The sequence below is a fragment of the Cloeon dipterum genome, chromosome X (genome assembly GCF_949628265.1).
Source record: "Cloeon dipterum chromosome X, ieCloDipt1.1, whole genome shotgun sequence".
In the NCBI taxonomy this organism is placed as follows: domain Eukaryota; kingdom Metazoa; phylum Arthropoda; class Insecta; order Ephemeroptera; family Baetidae; genus Cloeon; species Cloeon dipterum.
Window position 1 is genome coordinate 6158494 of NC_088790.1, and position 16103 is coordinate 6174596.

The 16103-nt window shown below is 44.1% G+C and overlaps 1 protein-coding gene across 1 annotated transcript in view; it reads left to right on the forward strand.

Annotated features, from left to right (window-relative positions):
- LOC135945052 (neurotrimin-like) overlaps positions 1-16103 on the forward strand; it is a 94392-nt gene that overhangs the window by 68765 nt on the left and 9524 nt on the right. Inside the window, exons 5-6 of the mRNA XM_065492437.1 lie at positions 641-818; positions 13173-13309. Coding sequence (XP_065348509.1) covers positions 641-818; positions 13173-13309 — 315 coding nt within the window. The remainder of the gene's footprint in view (positions 1-640; positions 819-13172; positions 13310-16103) is intronic.

Consider the following 16103-nt stretch of genomic DNA (forward strand, 5'->3'; position numbering starts at 1 on the left):
ATGTTTTCTTTGACAAAAAGCTCTCCCCGCTTTTACGCAGCAATTTTCCTTTTCTGAAATATTGTATTGTTTTTCTAGCTAATTAATTTTGACGCAGCGCTTCCAGTTCTTTAACTTCTCTGAAGGCATCAGCAATTTAAAGCTTTACAAATTCAAATTAATGCGTTTAAAAGCTGCAATGGCAAAACATTTTCCGCGGAGAAAACAACAACCGGCGGTTGCTGTTTAAATCCACGACCCTTTATTTATCATTGAAGCTGCTTTTCAAAACTAACCTACTAAAAGTTAAACTCAGCTCAAATAACACGGAATTGCTTTTCCGCGTAGCGCCGCTCTGCCGCTCTCAAACGTTTCCCCGTGTGCACACAACACACAGCTCAAAATGAGTGATGCATAAACTTTTGAAAACGCAGCAGCCGGCTGCTTTGATAACAGACGCAAATTACTTATTCCCGCGGAAACAGAGTTGCTTTTTCGCTGCCGGCATCTCGATGCAAAAATGACACGTCGGGCGCACACATGTAACACGTGTGCGGGGGCTTTTTCAAAGTTGCGTGAGTCGAAACCCAAAGCTCGAGGGAAGAAAGCTGCAGGCTGGCACAGGCTCTCCACTTATTGATCCTCTGTTTCTCTGTTTCAGCTCCACGAGTAGAGATCGTAGATGAGCGTGGTGTACCAATGGTTGATAAATTCTACAAAACCGGCAGCACGATCGAGCTCAAGTGTGTTATCAGCCAAGTCCCGCATCCATCCACTTACGTCACTTGGAAGCACGGCCAGCGAATGCTCAATTACGACACCTCTCGAGGCGGGATAAGGTGAGTGAAAAGTCCGCCGCTGGCCCAGTTATCTCCGCTCGCGCGCGTTTGTGTTTTTCTTCCTCTCGTCGGCTCCCACATTCCGCAGAGCGCAGAGAAATCGCAGTTCTGTTGGCGCCTGGCCCTCGGTAAAGTAAGTGGCTGCCGTCGTTAGAGGGGCTGCAGGTTAAACTGACCGCCCGATATTTTCCTTTCAATATATATAACACGCTCTTGTTTTTCACCTTTATAAATAATTCAAGTGGGCAAAAACACCGCAGGTACTGCTCTTCCAGTGGCAGCTAATGCCGAGTAATCTCTCTCTCGCTCTCTCCCCGATACGGAGAAAGAGCTCCTCTATAGCCGCTAAATTTAAGCCACCTGTCAATACCTGCTTTTTCTCCTCTCGGCTCACGTGCGATTTACTATTCCAGGCAGCGCTGGCTCGGTGAAATATTCATGAATCTCTCCCAGGTTGGTATTTTTTCCGATTGCCTACTGCTCTCGTCGGGCGTAACAAGGAAGCCGCTCGCAAGTCGCGCTTTTTAGCACGTAATTTGGACGCTGCATATAGCTGTCCTTTCGACCTCCCTAATGAGGTGGTTTCCTTATTTACATGCGTCACGGAAACGAGCTGGAAAAAAGTTGCAAAAATGAGCCGTTTGCTTTCAACCCGACATGTTTACGAAAGTTGGCTTTTATTAGCAGTGGCAGCCTGTTGGTGACATTTACTTTGAGAAAGCGACCATGATTTTCCTACCGCCCACCTACTGAACGTAATCACTTCGAGTTTCCTGTTGCATTTTTGTATCATGTACACGTTCATCGTGCCTTAATAAGTTATTAGCATATTTTCAATTCAGCTAAGCCCTCATACCTCAAAGGCTACAGCACAGACTAACTTTTTTAATCTACCGCATGTCAGGTGGGAAATTCGTGCCATTAAATTGTATTTTATATTTATTTGCAAGTAGCAGTTTCATTCTTAATGGTTATGAGAGTCAAATTTTAACCATCAAGGGAAAGATTTGGCTTGACGTTGCTTCATGTTTTTGTCTCAAAATAAAATGCAAATATAAGATGTTAAACCCTCTCTTGGGCCTGCTTCATACAATTTCTTCTTCTCACTGCAATATTCTGCCGGTCTTTTCCCCTCGTTTTTCTTTCGGCAGTTAGTTCAAATTCAATTTGTGTTCGGCCCGTCCTCTGAATTAGAGATGAATGATTAATGCAAAAGCCCATAACCCCCAGACCCGGTGGCTGCTAGCGAATTAGAAATTCTGCTTGGGTACGGGTCGTTCGATCAAGAGGGCGACAATTAAATAATGAATTCCGTCTTTGGACTAAACTGCCGACCGACCCCTTCCGCAGCCAGTACTTTGCATTATCTGACGACGGCAGTGTAATAGATTTATAATATGTAATCCTGGCGACAGCAGGCAAAATGTTTCCGATCTTTGGATTTGGAAACTCAAAAGCTGGCGTGGGAGGGAGAAGCCCAAGGAATGCTCTTTTTTGCAATGAAAGACGGCGAGAAGTTGCCGCCGGTTATCGCATACCTAAAATCTAAAAGTTATCCCAAGAAGTGCGTGTGCTCTTTTGGAAGCGAAATCTGTTATTTTAGCTGCTGCCGAGTCTTAATTTCGCGATAGCAATCTGCCAGCGGTGAAGGAGTGAAAAGCTCCTCTTTTCTCTTCCTCGTATACATCGCTCTAGTTTTTTTTACTATATGTGCGTCAGTAAAAAGGTTTCACGTAGCCTTGCAGCGGAGGCGGGAAGAAGCAGTGCTGTCTGGCGCGGGCGGACTAAATAATGAAATAATAAAAAAGCTGGTGCCACGTCACGTTTAATTTATTTTTCAGTAGTCGACGGAGACGCTGAGTTTTAAATTGGACGTTCGTTCGACCGGCTGACGGAATCATTTTGCCCCTTTTCCGCGCTCAGGGTGTATGCGCGCGCGCTGGAACGTGCATATACTAAAGGAGATCTAAATTGAAATTTATTTCAGCACCATTCCTTTGAAGACGCTTAACGGTGGCCCGCCCTCTTTAAATACATACTCATGATGGAGCCGACGTAGTTGCGGAGCCAAAAAGGAGATGCACGCGACCGAACACGAGAATCGGCTTGTGCCGCTATTATTTCACGCACGAGTGCAGCCGAATTTCGGGCAAAAGGAGACGCAAAAGAGCAGGACAATAACGGCGTCGGCTCAAGACAGACGCACGTTCGCCGGGAAAGCGAGTCGAAACTCGCCCGAACAGTCCGCCTCTCCATTAGAGATAATATTCGAGTCCGTGTGAATGGGATGTTAAAAAGTGCGCTGCCGGTGGAAGGGAAAGAAAATAAATAGAAGCACGCAGAGTAGCAAGTTTGTTGGTGTACGCTTTTATTTCGGCGCCGAGAGCACGTTGGTGCGGCGGAACTGGGTAGTTAGATAGCAGTGTTATGGCGGGGATAAATTGGATTAGATGCCGCTGGGCCGCACTCGCTAAGTGAGTACAGAAAGGAAAAATGGAAGTCCAAAAGTGTAGCGACGGCAATATCTCGGCCGACGTGACAAGAGCCGCGATGAGAGGTGACGCCGGCCGGGGCGGGCGAAATCCTCGTTCGCAACCCTTGCCCGCCACCAGCAGCTCCTCTCAAATCACGCGACAGACCTTTGAATAGATGGATCGCCCGCGTTCCACAATCGTGAGTGTGTGTGCCCCATCGGAAGGCTTTGACAGGCTCGATTCTTCATTCAGGCCTCGTCTCCTTCATTCTCGAGCAGCGCGCGCCGAGCAAAATGAAGCTGAGCAGCTGCTGCCTGCCTGGCGTACATACGTAATTGAAATCGATTTGCAGGTGCATCTTGAGGAAGGCGGGAAGAGGCGCCGCCGTGTCGTGGCTGCCGGCTATTTGCATTTCTCGACTTGTTTGCCCGAGATTGACTGTGTGTCGAGGCGACCGTAAATGTTTCCTTACCTACTTTTGCAAACGGATCACGCTTGCACGTTGGTTTTTAACAGACGTGTCGTATCTCGGTGTGCCTGAAATAAACTCAAGCTTGATTTTGTTTCATAAACAAGCGGAAAGTTCAGATTTTTGCATGCAGATGAAATATATTGTATTCTAAAAGACTGGCAGTATTGAGAGCAACGTTTACTTTCGCAGCTTTTGAGACACAATTGAACTGTCTTAACAACATGCTGAAATTAAACTGAAAACCATGACAAGCAAGGTTTCGTCAGCAAAAAAGCTCCCTTCCAATTTGTTTGGCTGAATTGCAGAATGCTGGAAATCGTATGATGTTCAATGTTGGAGGCCTGAAATAGCTGATAGCAACATGTAAGCAAAAAGATCTGCTTACGTTTGCCTGAATTGTAGAGACAAAGGGTATTTTCCTCCTTTTATTGCAAGCAGAGCTCAGCTGAAATTTCAGGCTGCAAGTAGATAAATTTTATGCTGCTATAAATTGAGCAGTCCAATATCCCATTGTTGGATGTGGTATCAATATATCGCGTCGTGTCTGCAACATCGCCTAGCATGACGAGGTTTTTCATTTTCCCGCGAATATTGGTCGCGGTGTGACTAAAATTTATGATTCGGTGGGCCGGCCAAAACTCGATATTTCATTCCATGGTGCTGTTATGGTCGTGCTTTAAAGTTTGATTAAATGTGCAGCGAGCGTGTGTGTATAGCACGCAATAAAATGAAGACCTGGCCAGCAATACGCTTCGATTTGTCTTGCAGCGGGTGTCGGTGGGTGGTGCCAGGCAAGATTTATGCCGGATTTATTTGGCCAAACATAGTCTCGCGCATCGTTGCGAAAGAGAGCAGCGCCCGGAAAGAAATAGTCCGACGCAAGGAAATAAAGGGGTGGGTGGGGGTGTGGGACCGACAGGAAAGTTTCGCCATTTTTTCTGCTCCCGACACACATTTATTCAAATCTAATACGCATATAGAAATGGAGCCACTTAAGTGTAAAACTTTTTCGCGCGCGGCAGAGAGAAAAGAGGCGAACGAGCAACAGCTCCTTACATCTGCTTCTTGGCGAAAATAGTCGGCCGAATAGAGAAAAGAAAAGGAAATCCGTTGCGGAGCAAGAGAAGGAGAATCGCACCACTCGCCGTCGTTTAATATAAAATATTTTTCTGTTGCAATTGAGTCGCTTGCCCGTTCTATATTTTATTAAAGCCGCTCTTTTATATTGGAAAGTTGTTTTATTATATTTAAGCAGCGGCCGAGCTGAGAGCCGAGCCTTTCCTTTCTCTCTTTCCTCCTCTCGCTCCTTCCATTTGCTTTGCGCGACCTTTTCCTTTTCTCTACGACTCCCATCTTTGTGCTTCCGTAATATTGTTCCGCGCGCCAGACGAAAAAAGTGTCCGCCTGCCATCAGATATGCTGCTACGCTTGGATAACAATATCTTATTATTGCCACGAGCAATTTATTGCGAGTTTATTGCACTTGGTCACTGGTGGCCGGACGTGCGGGAGTTGAATTTCATGCCGCCCTTTATTGTCTTCCTTCCAATGTGCAATTTGCCCCGCCGTGAAATTTATTGAGCGAAAATTATTGAAAATTCCAGACTGACCAACGACAAGGGTATTGTAAACTAATAAACTTTTGAGAGTAATGTGTAATTCTAGTCATGTCAATTTATGGGTCTAGCTACTGTGCTCTGTGCTGAGTTTGTATGTATTGCTTATAGGACTTGCATTAATAAATCTGTAAATTTTATTGCCAGTAAAATATTTCCGAATCGGCAAAGAGTAAACAGTTGATTTTTGTGTCCACACGACAATATTGAAGAATTAATTTTGTGTTGCCTGATTTTTTTACTATATCTGAATCCATTCAAAGATAGGTTCACTGTAGAAAATAATTGGAAAAGCCATTAATATATCTAGGAGATATTATGAAAATAAATCAAACTATAGTAAACAGTGTGCGCAATATTCTCATCAAAATGCAATAAGTCTCGTGATCATTAAATATATATTCCTCACTGCTTCCCAGCAGAGTAAAGATCAATCTCCGTTTTTCTTTTGGTCTGTTAGATTGCATCATGCATTCCATTGCATTTGAAGCATCTAAATCTGATTTACCCAGTTGGCAATATAAATTTACTTTGAGCCACCTTCCGCTGCATGCAGCTATTTGTTTCGATCAAATACCCCGCTGGCGAATGAACAGGGTGCGGCTCACCGACACACTTATCCAACCAGCCAGCCACGCGGAGCGTTGGAGAGGACATGCAGCCAGACATACACACATTTCACCAAGTCCTGTTCGGAGCACCGCTGGCTGGCTGCACAACAAACTAGCAGCGAGTGCACCGTATTTTTCATATCTGCAACAAGCAATATTGCGATTGCATCGTCTGCCAACGGCAAAAAGCGGCGAGAAAAGTGGTGGTGGAGCGCTCGCGGAAATATATGTACATAATATATTGCGACGTTTGTGAACGGTGGGAAGTAAAGGCCGTCCTTGGGGAGTTGATGTCGTGCATGTGGCAAATCTCTCATTCAATTGTGGTTCAGCACGGTGTACTTGCTGCGAGTGTCACGAGTGAAACGTTCTCTTTTATGCGCCGCACACCTTGAACAGTGATTTCCAGTCTATGACTCGCAGGTCTTTTACTAAATTGTCCCTGTGCGAAAAGCGGGTCGAAAACGGTGAGCTTGGTTTCTCCTGCCTGTCACTCGCAAGAGAGAAAAATCCAAATTCATTTTTCAATCGCACAGAAAGGCTCATTCCCTTCCCATGATGCTGCGGGCGTCTATTTCATTCATTGATTTATGTCTGGAGGAGGAAAATTCGGGCACGCTGAGCGCTCAGACGGAAACGCGGAAGTGTGCAAGTAATTAAGGACAATCTTGCTCGCTCTCAGGGCCATATATCAGAAATCCAACACGGCGCTTGCTCCGGCGCCCGCCTTCCTTTGTATCCGTCTTTTGTTCGCCATTCAGCTGCTGCGAGAATTCTAATTATGAATGTATTAAGTCTGGTAGCGTATATGGTGCCTTCTGCTCGCACTGAACGTAAGGTAGATTCATCACAGTCACAGTACACATTGTCCTTAAAGCTGATTATGACCAATTAAACGTAATCTGAAATCAATGGAATTATTGCCCAAGTCTAGTATGATTTGCACACTAAGGCTCGTGGATATTATAGGGATTTGGCTGATTTCACCACTATAGAGGATTATTGCTTGCGCTGAAACGTTATAGTGCGTTCGTAACTAACAAAATAAGTAAGATTTGCATTTGCGCGTCGTGTTTGTTAATAAATACTGCATCTTTGATCTTTAACTACCGTTTTGTTGGCGTTAAAAAGGCTTAGTCAAGTACAACTTAGATTTTTTTAATGTGTCTACCACTTATTTTATTGCAATGTGGATTTTAAGGAACAAGTTTGCGCATAAAATGAAACCTTGTAACAAATACTGAAATTCTTAACCAAAATACAAATCAAGTTTCAGCCGACAATTGCAATTAAAAGCAGTCAATGATCAAACGTAAAGCCAGCACGTTCTCGCATTAGAATCCAGTGATTTCGTGTCCCTCAGTATGCTGTTCACCGGCCGTGGAAAACAATTGAATACTTTCACAATCAGTTGCAAAGCAAACGAGTGCAGATTTCAGGTCATCACTCATTTACCCTGCAACATACCAACTCTCTCTCTCTCTCTCTCTCTCTCTCTCTCTCTCTCTCTCTCTCTCTCTCTCTCTCTCTCTCTCTCTCTCTCTCTCTCTCTCTCTCTCTCTCTCTCTCTCTCTCTCTCTCTCTCTCTCTCTCTCTCTCTCTCTCTCTCAAAAAATTCACAGTGACATTCATAGAATTGCACGGAATCAGTCATATCGCTATGTGACCTCTTTTTTATTTCACTGAGCAAGTGAGCGGATTCAATCGTTTACGGCTGGTGAGGCAAAATCCTCTGCTGCGGTGCAGCTGAGAGCGTGTCTGATCAAAATTTTCGCGTATTCTCCCATTCTGCTTAAGAGAATTTTGGAATGAATGCAAAGAATTTATTTTAAGTTTGTGTACCATACATTTCACTGGTATTTACAAATGCTGTAAAGAATGTCCACTGCAGACTCAATTACTGTACCTATCCTAGAAAAAGACTTAAAGTTATTGATTGGAAATAAAAATTGAAAGCTTCTAAATTGCTTTCCCGTAATTCTCAACAAGTCCAAGAGTGCCATTGAGTGACAAACAATAAAGTTCTATGGGTGTGGCAATTTTCTTCGAGCGTAGGATTGCACTCAAGGTGCATTGCGACCGTTTAACGCCCGCATCTAGAGGTCACACTCTGCTGACAAATTGCAGCCGCTTAAGACGGGAAATTTCCAGATTGACTGTTCTATATAGAGGCAGCTTAATTGCCAGCGTGAAAGCAGGCGGAGAATGCACTGAGAACGCGACCGCACTCGTCGTAATCCTGCACTTCGCTCGCGCGCACTAACTCCCAGAGCCTGAGCGAGAACAAACGACAACGACCCGCTAAATGTGCACCCACGGTGTAACCCATGGGTAATTTATTTGCTGCTAAAGAAGCCTTCGCAGGTGGAGTAGCTCGTTATTCGTCGCAAACGGCGGCGCGGCGAAAGGCTCTAATTTACTCGTAAACACAGAGGCAAAACGTAAAATAACATAATAATAATCAAGCGAGCACGGCTGGGCTGGCTCTCGTGTTCCGCTTTGTTTTGGCGCACGGCTCAAAAGCTGCTCGGCACGCGCGTCGTTTCACTCGACTCGAGGGGGTGGCACACGGCACTAAAACGCGCGCGTTATTAACATGTTGTTCGCAATTTATTGCAGCTGCCAAGGGAAAGAGCAGTTCGTGTCTTTGGAACTGATTCTCTCTCTCTCTCTCTCTCTCTCTCTCTCTCTCTCTCTCTCTCTCTCTCTCTCGCTGCTCTCCAGCCTGTGCTTTGCACGGGCGAACGTGGGGCATGCAAATAAGTGCCGTCTTTCAATGAGGTCCTCTTGTCTGTGCATCCACCGTGGACCTATGACAGCTTCAAAGGCTCCATTAGAAACTATTGATCTCACAGAAACGACCATTTCTTGTTTCAAATTGTGTTGAATACACACCATACCATGATTCCGTTAGTGGCCTTTTTTGCAACGAGGCAACGAGATACACGCTGACCACTTAATTGCTGCCAATCTAATAACAGCTGTTTGTGGCCGTAATTAATTTTCCCAGAACTGACTAATCAGATTCAGTCCTTTGTACCATGTGAATTCATCGCAATATTACATTTACTCGGACAAAATTTCAATATTTGATGCAGTTCAAACACAAATCGTGAATTGATACCTTCGGGCAGGCTGCGGATGCTATTAGCACGGCAATTTGTACCAGATCTTGTTCTGTGTTTTTTCCTATCCCTCGCAACTTCCAATCTGCTGGTAACATGAGCGGGGAAATCGATTTCCGTTGAAACGCTCTGCGTCTTGCTTCAAACTCCGGCTCGAGTGCGTTCATGTTTCTTGCACAGATAAATTCCACATTAATATCAATCAACTTCGCTTCGCAGCTTTGCCGCACCACTAACCACGCCCCAAAGTCAAATAATATATGTGTGTACCTGCTGACTCGACTCTCTCATGAGGGGGAGCAGAGAGATAGGCCGAAATTGAATTCTTGAACGAAAGCACCGCGGGTCTGTTTGTGTGCGTTCGCTAATTTCCAGCTGCCGCTTGCATTTGCCGATAACAAAACAAACACAGGAATTTAATGTGCGAATAAACAGACGCAAAAATCACATGTGTGTGTGCCTCGTCGTAAATTAAATTTGCATTTTAGCGTGTCTGCAGGTGGATTCAAACGAAGTCTACTGTTTCGGCAAATGTTTGCGTTTGCTATTCAAGCGAGCATCGGATCATTTATTTCGAATGCAGAAGAAATTCGAAACATACGCAGCACTCAAATCTAACGCCATTGAATCGAGTCCAAGTCGTCTGCGCCGTTGTCGCACTATATTCCCTTCGCTTGGCGATTTTCCAGCTAAATTGCTTTCCATTATGTACACCTAATCGAGTCCATTCTGCCCTTCTTGGCAATTAAGGCTGATTCCACCGGCGGTTGGCTGTTTGTTTAGAATTGCACGGATGGACCCGTGCAGTCGCACACGTCCGTGTACACTCATTATCCCGCTTGTTTGATTTGCGCAATTTACACTGCCGCATGTGTAGTGTGTAGTGTGTCGGGAGCACTGCATCAGCCAGTACCCAATTACGTCCGCAGCTTGTTTAATTCTGCTTCCAGCTACCTGAGGCTATATGTGCATGCCACCGCCGCCACGCCGCTGCTATTTGTGTTGCCTCTGCGCTTTGAATAACACCGTCGGCCCAGGCCTTTGAACAAGCTGGGTGTGCAAGTTAAAATGAGTTTGCTCATAATGATCTGCTTTGCGCCGCGTGAAGGGGAGATTTTTAATTGTTGTTTGCTCAGGGTTAATTTTTCATGGACTGCAATAGAAGTTTTGAAATGTCCTTTTTGCTGTGCTTGCCCTATTAGGATAGAAGGAGAAAGAAAAGTTGCCTCATTTATTGCAGCTCAGGCACTCTATTATTGAAAGAATAAGCAGAGTACAATATGCGACCGTTGGAGCACAGCTGTTGCGCCGGTTGCATAACTTCTTATAATGCAGGCAGTTAGTTATTCCATCATAGAGTTGGGGAATTTTTATGCATGAGGCTCACCACAGGTTTTCCATAGAGGCTTCATATTTGTCCCTTCAGTTTTTCTGCTGTTTACCCTAAAGAAAAAAGGAAAAATAAATATAAACACGGCAAGAAAAACATTTTACGATTTGACTGAATTTTTTTAGGTTCTTAATAAAACCGCGAAGCAAAATCTAAGAGGGAAAATTATTGATTAATTAGTCTATCGTGTCTCACTTTATTATTTCTGTATTAGCAATGATAAAAATTAAAAAAATAACCTAATTAAACTATTGTTGCAGAAGATTAAAGAAATTCCCAACCACATTTTTTAACTTACTTTATCACATTTGACTAAATACAATTAAAAAAATTACCGCAGTCAATTGTTTTTATGAAAAATATTTTATTTGAAATTTTTAATATCATGCAACATTGAATAAAATATCATTTCCTGAGACGGAAGCAAGATCAAAGTAAACATAACTTTCAATGCTCCTTTTTTCTTTAATGGTTAAAAAGGGGTTTAGCTGTGTTCTTGCCGCCAAAAGATGTATACTGCGGAAAGGATTGCTATTTTTTATGGTCGGGAACCTTGATATTTGTATTTCTAATGGTGGGGTTGAGGGATTCCTGTTTGAATCCACTTGAATTGATTAAATTCATGTAATTTTCAGATATCCAGAAAAATCCCATTTGGCAGTCTATTTTTGTGAATTTTCTGTCACTGTGCCAAGTCCTGGTTTTCCAGCAGCCCCTGAATCTGGTGGATTCGTACAAATATCTCTGCGTTGATCCACTTACTTTCAATCGCAATAAAACGTTATCACTACCTGTACGTGAGTTTGGTGTTAATGCTTGCTCACGTCCTAAATCTCCCTCTCCGTGTGAATACAAAGCTCATTAGGTGAAGGCGAATCCGGTGGCACGCGCCTTGCACATCTGAATGTTTGTTAATACGGTGTGTGTTTGCTCGAGAAATGCTTATCAAAAACATTCCGGAGCTAAGCAGCAATGAAACGTCGCTTGCTCGCGTACGTCCTTAGGCGCATTCAGCACGTCTCTGCAAATCCCCGGGGGACTTTTTCAATACCCAGCGCCTTTCTCTTCCTGCTGCGACAATTGAAAAAGTTGGCAGACACACTATCGCCGGTAAAATGGCGGCTGCTTCCGCGAGCTTCGACAGTAATTATAATGGCCTAGAGCGGCGTCGGAAAATAAACGGAGCCGATAAATGACGGAGACGCGCGCGGGTTGGCCCGCAAAGCCCCAGAAAGCAGACGACGTGCGTGTGGATCTTCGTAATGTAAATTTATTGACTTGTCCATGAGAGCAGAGCAAACTAGAATGGTGGGCGGTGGTTGTGTTCGGGGGGCTTAATATTGTTGGGTTACATGAGTAATAGCGCCACTCCAAGATAAGCCTACTCCGATGAACAGGCCTAGCATTTATTTACAGTTTGCCAGTTTCCACTCGAGAGCTTAGTGCGCGCGCTGCCAACTCCTCGGGACGCTCTGCCTGCCATTGACATTTCTGCGCTGCAACTCACTCGCTGCACTTAACCTAGCGTGGAAAAACCACTGCTCTTTCGCAAAGAGAAATGACCAGTTGACAGGGCCTTTTAACGCTGTGAATTACCGGCGCAGCGGGATTAGCTGTGTCGCTCGCTTGTCAAATAATCTCAAAGAAATGAGACTTGTGCGAGAGCGGATCCTTGACGCAATTAATCTTCAGCGAGGTCATCACGGAGCTTACATGGTCAAGCGTCGAGCTTTGACGCGTCGGAAGAAGAACGTTTATTCTGCTTTACTGTTTTGTTGTGGTCGTCCGTGAGCTGGCAAAACGCGCAGCCATGCCTCTACATTCTTGTTAAAGGGGTTAATTTCTATATTTTGCTTTTGTTTAGTTTAAAAGCCACACTAAACCTGATAAGCTTTTGGTGGTTTTACTCTACAAATTGCTTGCAATTTATTTAGGCTCAGCATCATTTAGTAGATTAACTCAATTTTTCGACCAGGTAATGTTACTAAAAAATTAAATGGAAAATCATATTTCAATTAATTTCTGGTTATAAAATCCAGGAAAATATTTCATGTTCCATCTTGAGATTTTATTTTAATATTTGACAAGCATTAAAATATTTTGACTTGATATAAAAAGGAATTAAAAGGGAGTAAAATCATCATGAAGAATCACTCGTATTATTTTTATTGAGACTCGGGTGGAAGAGGAATCGATGGCTCTACCGCCTTTTCATTTGAGCTGCACCTATTGTGCCGTTGCCCCCGTAAAAGGTTATGATTCATAAAATTTCTTCTGCGACTGCACGGCTACAAATCGCCGCTGTTGACTCTTTCTCACAATGGTGCAAAGCACAAGCATGCACCTCGCAGTGCGCACTCGGAGCAAAACACAGCACATTGCGATAATGCCCCATTTATTTAAAAGGCCAGTAACAAGGCTGCAATCGCCGGCGAATCGATCATAAAAAGGGCCGTAGTCAGCTCTCTAGATGCAGACAACAAAGCCGGCTGTTGTGCTCTTATTGTTGTTTCACGCGACCCAGTACAAATATAATAGCGACATAAAACGTGGCAAGGAGACGCGGCGAGTTGTGCTTTGCATGCATCGCCACGGAGGTATAAAGAGTGACTAGAAATAAATAAAAAAAACTGTGGGATAATCATAAATCTCGCCGACTGTTTCAGTGTGAAGACAGACATTCTCAGCTCGGGAGCCACCAGCTTTTTGTACATCGCCAACGCCAACCAGCACGACTCCGGCAACTACACGTGCGCCCTGACCGACGTGGCAGATGCAACAATTTCAGTCCATGTGCTCAATGGTAAGCTTGTGCTACTGCTTTTTTCTATTTTCCCTCCCCATCCGAGAAATCGCATCTGTGCATTTAGAAATTGGGGCAGCAGCTTGCTCCTTTCTTTTTATTTCTCTCGTTGGCCGGAAAAGTTGTCCGCCTTGGGTGATAAAGGAGGTTGACAAAAGGAGCGAGGTGAAGTTTAATTTCCCAAATTTGTTTCGGGTGAAACTTTTGAAAGAGAGATTGCTTCTTTTCCTTCCCTCTTGAGGACAAGCCAACTTTTTCGCCCTCTCTTAAAGCCATAATCCGCGGCTTAATTCTGTCCTGCAAATTAAAATTCGCCGTATTTTGGGCATACAAACAAGATTACGCGTTTGTTCATTTCGACTTCCGCTTCATTTACAGCCGTTTGCAGAAATTGCTTTTTGCATTAGTGCTCGGAGACCGGTAAATTTCACTCTGCGCAAATCGCCGCGCTCCCTTCGCGGCAGCCAGTTCAAAAAGATTGTATCTTATTTCGTCCGCACGTTGATTGCAATCTGCAAACACTTGCTATTTGCCGACCACGATCGATAACCCACTTGACGCAAATCTTGCTTATTTACCTTTTAAGATCGATATTTTTCCAATTATTCGGCCTCTATTGTCAACAAAAAGTCACTATTACGTGGAAAGGCGTTATTTCTTTTTTCGACAACGCCGTAGAGGGGCCACGGTCGATTAGTGCCTTTGCGAGTGTGCCAGAAATTTCACGACAGGCGAGCCGTTTGTGGTGAAAATCGGACGTGTCACCACCATTTATTACCAGACGAGAACGGTGCTATCGTGAGTGCAAAAAAGAAACGGGTCTCTTGCTTTTTATTGCTCGTACTTGCAGCCACCTTACGTTAGTAAAAAAAATAACAGCTGTGTACTGTTTTGGACCCGCATGAATGTTTAAAGCGGCCATTATTAACATGAGATGGGTCCTTCGCTCTTTAACGTCGTCTGCATCACTTTTTTTATTAAATTTTTTACTAGCAATTCTCAAACAAGTCCGTATTCTCGGTCATTCCGGAGTGAGTTTTTAAAAAATCCAAGTATGCTGCGAAACACTTGCTTTTAACTCCATATCATTTGACGTGAAAGTATCACATCAAAAGATCATGGCTAGTCAGACTAACGGTGCTACGCGCAGCAGTACGTTGGTTGAGCGCAAACTTAAATTAAATTAGGCCGGCTCCCTAGTCGACACGAGGCTGTGAATTAATCTTGCGCGCCGAGCCACAAACAAACTTAAATCTTCAACTTGAGCGGCGAATAATGCCGAGCCGTTGTTTGTATCCACACAGTGTGTAACAACTACTGGTAACGATTTACGCTAAGGGAGCCGCCCCGAGAGCCTCCCGGGTGGCTTTTCTCTTGAGCAATTCGCCATTATGCAGTCTGTGCGAAACAACTGCAGTAAATGTGAACGAGCCCAGCGTTCCCATCGTTTCCTCAGCAAATGGGCACACCACCCTGCGCCCGCTCGCACTCACACACACACACACACACATCCATACATTGCTCGTCCGTTTTATTCGCTTTCGCCATCTGAGTGTATTGACTAACGCGATAATAACGCTTGACTAAGATTCCGCCCAGGGAATGGAGCAGCAGTCCGCTACCACTGTTTCCTTCGCAGGCACGTCCCACTGCTGACTGACTGTGTGTGCACATCCGCTAGTTTTCTGTATCATGCAGAAGCCAGCAGCTAGAAGGCTTTCATGATGAGATTGTGCATCATCACGCGACAGATAGCAATGCTGATTCTCGGTCCATCTTGTCTGTTTGTCGGGTGATTGCCTGTCGTTTCTTGTATTGCATTACTCTGAGGCTTCCTTATCACAACAACTATTTAATTCATCGATAGTATACTGTAGATTGCATAGAAGTTTCAAGATGAAAACAATACTACTTGTACAGTTCATTTTAATCAGTGGGAAAACTGATTGATCAAACTTTTTTCATTAATTTTAATTTAAAAATGAGCTCTGATATCGATATCGTTCTGCAGAGCAACTCTGTCCGATGCACTGCCACATAAGGCGACATTAACGATAGCAACCAGGCATAAAATTTATGAAACAAAAAATTCCTAAATTTTCTTGGAAGCCGCTTAGTATTGCCCACTGCCAAGAAGGAATTGTTTAATCATTTTTAAATTGAAATGTTCATCTTTATGGAAAAAATCAGTGCTGTGAATTCACTGAAAAATTAGAATGTAATGCGCTTGCTCCAGATGATTAAAAAATCATTGCATATTTGATGAAAACACTTCAAGTTTCTGTAAAAGCTCTGAAGGGGCTGCTAGAGGCAGACACAATTTAAAACTAATGAGAATAATACAATGAAGGGGCGGCGCTTCAACATCATTAATACGCATCTCGTGTATAGCAAAACGAACTACAGACCTTGGACCGAGATTTAAAAAGAGTCAAATCAGGAAGGCAGGCAGCTTCAGACTGCAATTACCGGAGACAAAGGTGTGTGGGTGTGCGCTCACAAAGCGGCGGGAAAAAATCCGGCAAAAGCTTACCCTCTGATCTCGAAAGCAGCTCTCTGTGTTCGCATCAAAGGACGCGACCCGTGCACACTCAGCCGGCCAGTGTGCAAATATAGGACGGCCATGTTGTGTTTACATATGTGCCACTATTGTCGCACGTAATGCATAAAACAGCAGAGCATTGTGGATATGCACGCGAAAGGCCATCTCGGCTGTGAAAGGCGTTTAGATTTTATTGCCTCGGTCTGGCGGTAATACGTAACGCGTGCAGCTGATAATTTTTTGCGCTCATAC